This window comes from Sarcophilus harrisii, chromosome 4, assembly GCF_902635505.1.
Source record: "Sarcophilus harrisii chromosome 4, mSarHar1.11, whole genome shotgun sequence".
NCBI classification, from domain to species: Eukaryota; Metazoa; Chordata; class Mammalia; order Dasyuromorphia; family Dasyuridae; genus Sarcophilus; species Sarcophilus harrisii.
In genome coordinates, this window is record NC_045429.1 from 186,630,353 (window position 1) to 186,639,235 (window position 8,883).

The 8,883-nt window shown below is 46.3% G+C and overlaps 1 protein-coding gene across 1 annotated transcript; it reads right to left on the reverse strand.

Moving 5' to 3' along the window:
- Positions 1-247: 247 nt before the first annotated feature.
- MARCKS (myristoylated alanine rich protein kinase C substrate) lies at positions 248-6,374 on the reverse strand. Its single transcript, XM_031964385.1, has 2 exons — positions 5,809-6,374; positions 248-3,893 (listed from the first exon to the last, which is right to left on the reverse strand). Exons 1-2 carry the CDS (start codon positions 5,908-5,910, stop codon positions 2,913-2,915), a joined length of 1,083 nt encoding a protein of 360 aa, XP_031820245.1. The 5' UTR covers positions 5,911-6,374; the 3' UTR covers positions 248-2,912.
- Positions 6,375-8,883: the final 2,509 nt, after the last annotated feature.

Consider the following 8,883-nt stretch of genomic DNA (forward strand, 5'->3'; position numbering starts at 1 on the left):
GTTGCAATAAAAGCCTATACTTTGTAGTACCTGTATTTAATCTTATTTCAGTAGAACTTGATAACATCAGCAAAGCTTTATTTTTATATAGTGGAAATTTGAATTTTCCAACAAATCCTCTAACCAGTAATAGTGATCTTAGTTGATACTGTATTTGCATCTGGCTGACACCTTTTGAAACAGTGGCAATTGCCAACAAACATTGTAGTGGTAATAGACAATACTAAATAGTACAACAGCATTACTGTACTTAATTTTATTTAATCTTTAAATTTTATTCCTAGTTACAAAAAACGAGAGCCCATATTAACATTTCCCCCTTTAGATAACATTAAGATGTACAAAAATGTAAATAAAAGGGTAATATGTGAAATTTCATTTCATCACTAGGACAGAAAAGTTACCACCTTCATAAGTGCCCTGCTGACTTTTTTGGCAGCAGTTAATAAATCATCTATTCAAAACAATAGATCTCAGCAACTCCAGAATAACAGTAGAGTTTACCATTCACTTGACTCCAAAGCTATGAAACCACCATTCCAAGGCTATTCTGGCCAACTAGGGGCTGCAAATATACTGATTTGGGAATTCTAGGGTGGAATAACCTGTACAACGGTAATACAGTTCCCACTTTAAGGTTTTGTCTATTTTTTTTTAAAGAATGTGTAAATCTTCTATTAAGACATATAAAAATCTAACTTCTTGTAGTTGTTACACAAATGTGCTAAGTTTTGTACTTTACAGCCATGTTAAAACACTAGTGGAAAAAAAAAAAACCCAAAAAAACAAACCAGCATGGAAAGACTGCTCCTATTAAAGGCAGCAAAAACAGGTGTGTACTCTTTCTCTCCATGAAATGAAGTCAATAGTATTTGATACAGATCCTAAACTATACATTTCAATTTGGAATAAAAGAGGGAATAGAAAACACCCAGTCATAAGTAGGGTAGTAAACAGAGCAGAATAATAGGTAAGCTTTTAAGTATTAGATTCTCAACTTTATCTTTTCCTTTAGGGAACAAGGTGCTAATGTGTCACCCTCATAAACTAAATCATAATTGCTTCCAACTTTTTGCTGAAAATTTTAAATTGAGGCAAATGCTAAACTCTCCTATAAACTTAAAAACAACACTTCAATCTCCTCCATTCAACACCATTACTACCTTTTACATAAGCCTACTGTTTTATTAAGGTATAACACATGCCCTGAGCAATACTTTGGAAGTTAGCCAAGAGCCAAGCAGTTACAATGGTAAATACCAAGCAACCAGTTTCAATACAAATTCTGCCATTTTTCATGACTCATCTGCAAAAGCTGACTCAATACAAAACATAAGTTTTTTTGAAGGAGCAAGATGACAAAATGATTTAGGAAATTCTCAAGTTAAACATTCCAAGAAGCCCTTTAGGATCACATCACATGTCTCAAGAGGCAATAATCTGGCATGCTATATATTTACAAAGTAAAGGTATGAATACAGTTTTTTAATGAGGATTAAGTGCTGAGAAATTAATATCGTGTCAGATTTGACAAAAGATGGCTAAAATCTTGTATGCAATCTGATATTGCTTACTATGAACTCTAGAAAATAGTATGATTAAGAACCAAAAATTTTACGTTTGATGGCATGCAAGATTTTCCTCCACACAAATTTAGCAGACTGGAAGCCTCTTTGACTATTCAAAGCATCCATAAAAGAAACACAACCAATTTATACATTTTATTCACATTTATTTTTCGCTTTTAGTGTGCTCACAGAAAATTAGAACACCTTAAGCAGGAGTTTAATAGCAATTTTTGTAAGCAAAGTTACATTCCATCTCTAAGTCAAATTGGTCAAAGCTTCTCCAGTATTTACAAAACATGATAAGACAAGATGCTACACAAAACCATTGCATCTGAAGATTTTTCCTTTATTCTCAAAGACGACTGGAAAAGAAAGCATTGTCTGCTGTAATCAAAAAACATACCACAGTATAAACAGTAACCATTCCACTTATCACAGCTTGGTTGAGTTTAAAATTTGTGTTTAAAAGGTCCAAGATGACTGCAGTTTTACAAAAATGGGCAGGGTGGAAAGAGTTGCAAACTTCATGTGCTTCTGGATATCAAGATTTGTTTTTATACAATAGTCACAGTTAAAAACACCCTGCTGGTAATACATAATTACACTTATTAAGGTCATAAACCAGCAATAAACAATAAAGCCTATACAACTTGTATTTCTACTTAATCACTGACTGGTACAGCTAACATGAGATAAGTGAAAAGTTCCTATGGTTTAAATGAACTCCTAAGACTATGATTTTTTTTTAAATCTGGGTATTGATTTTTTTTTCTTTCCTTCTTAGTGTTGTAAACCTTATAGAACGCCTGCCTCGCAAAATACATGGTAATAAGTTTTCTTTTTAAAAAAGACTAACCCCTTTACATCATCATTTCTTGTGGCACATCATCTTGGCAATTTATGCACCACTTGAATTTCCCCATTGTGGCCCCTATCACTTCATTTGATATCCCTTATTGACCCACCCATCTCCTTCATATATGGGCATGTCCATAGATTGACAAAAGAAAGTTTACATTTTGAATAAAGATGCAAAGTATGCAAAAAACATTAATACTGATGCAAAAAAATAAAAGGAACAAGGCAGAGAGAGGGGTGTTTAAACTCTCCCTCGAACTGTTGGAATGGTGGTAACAGAATGATTTGAGATGGGATCTGTGGGGAGGGAGGAAAAAAAAATTGTTTTTTTTTCTTTAAAAAAAAAAAAGCAAAAATTAAAAAAAGACATCTTTAAAATCAATCCCTGGTTATAGACAAGTTCTCCAAAACCAGTACCTGGCACCACTCCAACAAACAAACAGGGGGGAGAAAAGTTCTTCGATTATCTCAAAAAATCTTGCCCTTTTACTCTGCTGCCGCCTCGGCTGGGGGAGCTTCTGGACTGGACTCGGACGGGGCCTCCTGTGTGGGGGCTGCTGAGGCTGTCGAGGCTGTGGCTGTGGCTGCTGCTGCGGAGGGCTGCTGCTCCTCGGCTTTGGTGGCCTCGGCGTCCGGGGCGGCGGCCGCGGGGCTCTCAGCGCTCGAGGAGGCCGCGGCTGGGGCCTCCTCAACGGCTGCGGCCTTCTCCTCAGCCTTCTTGGCCTCGTCGGACGAAGCGCCCTTGACCTCGTCCCCCGCGGTCGCCTTCTCGGGTGCGGCCTCGTCGGCCTTGGCCTCCTGCGTGGACGCGTCGCCGCCGGCCCCGCTCCCCGCGTCTTCCCCGGTCGTGGCCTCATCGCTTGGCCCGTTGGCCTCCTCCCCGCCCGCGGCCGCCGAGGCCTCGGGGGCGGCCGCAGAGCCCGAAGCGGCGGCCGGGCCCGCACCCGCGGCCTCGTCCTTTCCGCCCTCGGCGGCGGTAGCAGAGCCGGCCGCACCCTCGGCCTCGCCGCCCTCGCCGGCCTCCTTCTTGTTCTTCTTGAAGGAGAAGCCACTCAGCTTGAAGGACTTTTTGAAGGAAAAGCGCTTCTTTTTTTTTTTCGGGGTCTCGTTGCTGCTGGGAGAAGGCGTCGCCCCGTCCTCGGCCTTGGGGGACGACGACGACGAGGCCGACGCCGCTTCGCCTTCCGCAGCGGTGGGCGACGCAGGCTCTGCGCCCTCGCCCTCCCCGGATCCGGCGGCCGCCGCTGGAGCCTCCTTCTCGCTGGGGCTCCCGGCTGGCGCGGGGGCCTCGGGGGAGCCGGCCGCCTCCTCCTTGTCGGCCCCGACCGCCGGGGAAGCGCCCGCCGCGGCCGCCGACTCCTCTTTGTCTGCAGCTGGGGCGCTGCCGTTGGCCTGCAGCTCCTCCTTGGCGCCCGGCTCGGCGGCCGCCGGCGACGCGTCGCCGTTTACCTTCACGTGGCCGTTCTCCTGCAGGGGCAAAGAAGCGGAGAGTGGGTCACACGGGCGGCAACACCTGGGGCCCCTCCCCGGCCTCCCTCCTCTTCCCCGCGCCCCCCTTCTCCGCACGAGGAAAGGGAGACCGAGCAGCAGGGAGGCAGCATTTGGGCGACGGCCAGCCAACCAACCGAGCGCCCCAGACTCCTGCTGGGTTTCCCTTCTCAGGGCCACTGGAGGGAGTGGGGGAAAGAACCCCAAATTAAAAGCCCATTTGGGTTCAGGTTCAGCGCCCCATCTCTTCCCCCAAAGGGCTTTACAAATTAAAGGACGCTGGGGAACGTCTTCAGGAAAAGACGCTCGGCCAGGGCCTTGGGGCGCTGAAGTCCATTGGAGATGACCCCTTTTCCTTTCTCCTCCCCTCCCCCACCCTTCCCACTCAAAACAAACACACGGAGGGAACTTTGCAAGCCTAGGAAGGACCCGGTTCCCAGGAGCGGGGGGGGGGGGGCTTGGATAAACGGGGGAAATTGCGTCGGCAGAGGGCGCTGTGGCTCTACCGGTGCCGGCCTAACCGGCCTGGGCCCATCGGGCTCGGGGGCGGGGACCGCTAGGCCTGCCCGCTCTGTTGTTGAGCCCCCGAGCTCCCCAGCTCGCTTCTCGTCCAGCGGCAGCGCTGCTGAGGAGCAAGCCGAACAAAGCTCAGAGTGCTCCCCTCCCTTCCAATCCGGTTAGAGCCAACAAGAAAGGAAACGCGGTATCTTGCGGGTCTCTTCCTCCAGCTCGCTCCCTCCCTCCTCCTACCCCCCCTTTCTTCCCCTCCCACTTTCGTGTGATTCTGTAAAGCTAGGGGCGCCCCCCTCCCGCGCCCCGGCGGCTGGCTTTGCATTTTTAACGGGTTCAGAGCCAGCCCGGGTTGGTCAAGGCGAAGGAACAGCATCTGTTCTAGGAAAAGAGGCGTGGTGGGTGCCTTCGTGTTTTAAATGCAGTCACCCTTAGCCAACCTGTCGTGCGGTAATCAAGGCCATCCGAACAGACTGGAAAGGAGTGACAGGGTGGTCAGCATCCTTGGCAAGAGATGCCAGCGAGCAAAACGCCACGCAAACCAAACAGAGCCAAATGCATACATACTATCGACCGTTCCGTTTCCCTCCCACTCCCAATTCCCTTTTGAAGAGGCAAAAATATAGGGACTTTCCAGTGTTGAAGATGTCACTTAAAAAAAAAAAATCAGATGGCAGTGTAATTCCTCAGCTTCCTTAAAATAAAGATTTAAAGCTAGGGGGAACGGAGCCCGGCGGTGTAAGAATATAGCAAAGTAACTTAAGGCAAGCTCTTTCTCCCCCCAAATTTATCTTCAACTAAGCAACCACAAAGCCTCTGATTCGAGTGCTATGGAGCACGTTTCAACTGCTTGACTAAGGCACCTTATATTTTAAGGTGCCCTTAAGGCTCCTTTTTTTTTTTTCTATTTCCATTACCACCCGCATCCGTCGACCCCCAAAACTCACTCCCCACTCCGCCCCCCCTCCCAACCCCCAGGTTAAGAAATCAATGTGGCAAACCAGCCACAACGAAAAACATTTCAGCTACTCAAACACAATGCCTTCAGGAAGACAACCTGGGCTAAAGGGAGAGGGGGGGAAGGGAGAGACACCAAGCTAATCATGTTTTACCAAGCTCAAAACCACGCCATTTTAAATGAAAACACCACTCTTCCACATACAGTATAGAATTCACCAGGAACCATTCTTGGTGGCGGGGAGGCATCTCTTAGGAGAAATGAACAGTGCAAACTGTTCCTTTTCATTCAAGTTTTGAGACTAGAACCCGGCCGTGTTCCTTTCCACCGAATGTGCCCAAAGCACAGCCCAAGAGGAAGAAAGGAGATGAGACAAGGAAAAGAGAAGACACCAAATAAGTGAAAAAAACCAAGGGTTCAATTTACCTGTCCATTTGCCTTCGAAGGCGATGCAGCTACTGCTGCTTCCCCGGGTTTCTCAGCAGCAGCTTCGCCTTTTGCAGCGGTCTTAGAGAACTGGGCACCCATGCTGGCTTATTCAACAAAGAAACTCAACAGATCCAAAAGGGGGGAAACAAAGAGCCTTGGGTTGGTATAAATACTGGGCGATCAGCAGCAGCAGTAGCAGCAGCAGCAGCAGCAGCAACACACACCAGAGGGAGGGGGGAAGGGGGTGGTGGAAGAGAAGCGAGGACAGAACCGATTATATACACTCCCGATAAAAAATTTTAGTCGAAGAGATCAAAAAGCAGCAGCATAGGAGGGAGGGAAAAGGGGAAAAAGTCGAGCACAAAAAAAGGCGCCCAGGTGTAGTTTAAAAAAAAAAAAGAAGTAATAAAAAAATCCCAGATTTGTAGCCGCACTGTAGACAAGGGGAAAATGGAGAAATCTCCCTGGTTGCTAATAAGATGCGGAGTCCAACGCCCAAGTGCACAGATGAATGGGCTTCCCGAGCGCTGACGGCAGCCCCCGCCCGCAGCCGACCAATCCTGGAGCCGCCACACAAAAGAGGGGGCTGGGCTTGCAATTGGAGCGAACAATGGAGCCGCGTTTTGCAAACGATTTGAAAATCAGCCTTAGACTGAGAATTAATGCCTTCCAAATAAATAAATCAATTAAAAAATACATGCCTCTCGTCTCCCTCCGCTTGCAAATAATAATGCATCACTTTATTGGCTTGCTTTGTTTGGAATTAATTAACACGGAGGTGGGGGGAGTTATGGGCGGGGAGTGGGTTAACTTGACTTGCTGTGACTCTCGTCAGTTTTTATCTATCTATATCCTTCACTACACTCTATCCTCCCTCCTTCCCTTTTGCATGTGAGTATGTGTTCGGGTGTATGTGTGTTTATGTGTGTTAACCTAAAGACAATGGTTTAGCTCGTGTTTGTTTTTGCAATATGTTCTGTGTCCCATATAGAATCAACAGATAGTGCAGTTTGCCTTTTAATTGGATGCAATTGTTAAATCAACCCTATTTGGAAGGTATTTAAACCACGAAGATCGAGTTTCGTCCAACGAGATCACGAGTTACAATTAGTTAGTCTGTAGGCCAGATGTGAAAAATGCAAAAGCAGCAGTGGGCAGCCATACCCCTCCCCCTATCTGTGTCAATATTGGCATGAAATAAAATATTTTGCTATTAGTATATGGCTTTTATCAAATTCCCCCATCTTGTGATTCTCATTTAGTGATTTAAATGGTGCGTGTATGTAGACATGTATGCATATGTACATATTTTCTGAAGCGGGAAATGTTTGTGAAAAATGGATTTGCTTGCATTTTATCAGTGGACAAAACTACAGAATTAATGCATCTTCAGTTAAAGTGAAATGACACATCTCTGACGTGTTTGAGTCCATGTTTATAGCTTGAATGCAGTTCACTTCAGTACGGATCGTTTTAGGCAGCCAAGATCAGATTTTTTTTCTCCTTTCTTTTACAATATGTGTGCGCGCGGGGGCGCGCGTGCGTGGTGGTGGATTGGGGTGGATATATATGTGTGTGTGTGTGTGTGTGTGTGTGTGTGTGTGTGTGTGTGCGCGCGCGCGCGCGCGCGCGCGCATATTGGGGGGAAAGAAACAGGGTTGAAATCCTAGGCAACAGGATTGACGATTCTTTCGTTTAAAAGAGAAATTGTCTATGAAAAGAGACTGCATGAAGAGATCTGAATTGCTCTCTAACCTGACTGGAATTGGATGGGGGGGGAGGGGAAGCTGCTATAATTGATACAAATATTAGTTTAAAACGATACTAAATTACACACAGATTGTCCTGGCATTTCCTGGCACTGAAAGTACTGTACTTTATTTGTATGTGACAAGATAATGCTTCAAAGTATTTTAAATAATCAAGAACTTAACCCTCCGTAAAGCGTAGCAGCCCTTCCTTCCACCCTCATTTAAGTCCCCAAAGGTTGCACTTGTGGCCAAATCCCACCACCGTTTCTTGTTTGCATTTCGTCATCCCGAAGTAAACATTCGCTTTCGCTTTGCTTGAGGTGAGAACCATCCTAAGGCACAGTTAATTCCTCCTGGTCAAAGAGACAAAAGAACGCTGTTTCTGAATTTTCAAACAGCTTTATTTTCTGCTTATTGTAGGGAAATGGGTCACATTCTCAGAGTGGTAAAGACGGTTGGTTCAGCCAATCCTTCTTTGTTCAAGTATGTCTTTGAAAATCACCAAGCTGAACAGCGTACGTGGAGATTCAGTTTTGTATAGTCTAGTTCACTCTGATGCATTATTCAATCACGAAATCATATTCCCTCAGAGCTGATGTGAATAAATTTTCGTAGAAGTGCATCTTGCCAATAAACATATCTTATCACCCTTATGGGAGCACGCTGGCCAAAAGATCGGCTGGAATGATGGAAGAAAACTCGAATCCCTCGCAATAGCTGGAGAGTCCCAAACTGAAACGTAAACTGGGCAAATCCAATAGCATCCAGGCGTTTGTGAAATGAGCGTTTAAAGCTGTTGATTTTCTTCCCCCAGAAAACTGGAAACATACTCTTTTTCTGTCCCCCCCAACCCCCGCCCCGTTTTTTAAACTGATGTGGTTCCTAGCTTTGTAGAAAGATGTCTTTCCTCCAACACATGCACAAAGAAACAGAACGGTGCTCGATTTGAGATTTTCTCGCAGACTTGTCTTCTGCTCTCCATTTGGGGGCTGCTTTTATTGCTTCTTTGTTACCAAGCTGCTGTATTGCTTCACACACACAACCTCCCCCCCCCCCTTTTCTTTAGCAAGATGCCTATTTGCTTGGTATCGACTGGTTGTCCTGGTAACGGCCAGAGAAGATTCTGAGCTACTGGGGGTGGGTTGGAGGGGCGGAGCTGGCACTCAGAGTGTTGGGGGCAGAATAGGAGGTGGAGAAGGGAGGGTAAAGAGGGAAGGGAGTGAGAGACAAGGAGACAGACACAGAAGCAGATGGACTCGGGAGGGGGTGGCGGGTCCGGATTGGGTAGGGGGAGGGGGGAGGGAAAAAGGACACGAAACAA

Coding starts and splice junctions, on each gene's coding strand:
- MARCKS (XM_031964385.1), bottom strand. CDS start 5,910: ATGGGTGCCCAGTTCTCTAAGACCGCTGCAAAAGGCGAAGCTGCTGCT. Junction 3,894..5,808: donor CTTCGAAGGCAAATGGACAG/GTAAATTGAACC, acceptor TTGCCCCTGCAG/GAGAACGGCCACGTGAAGGT.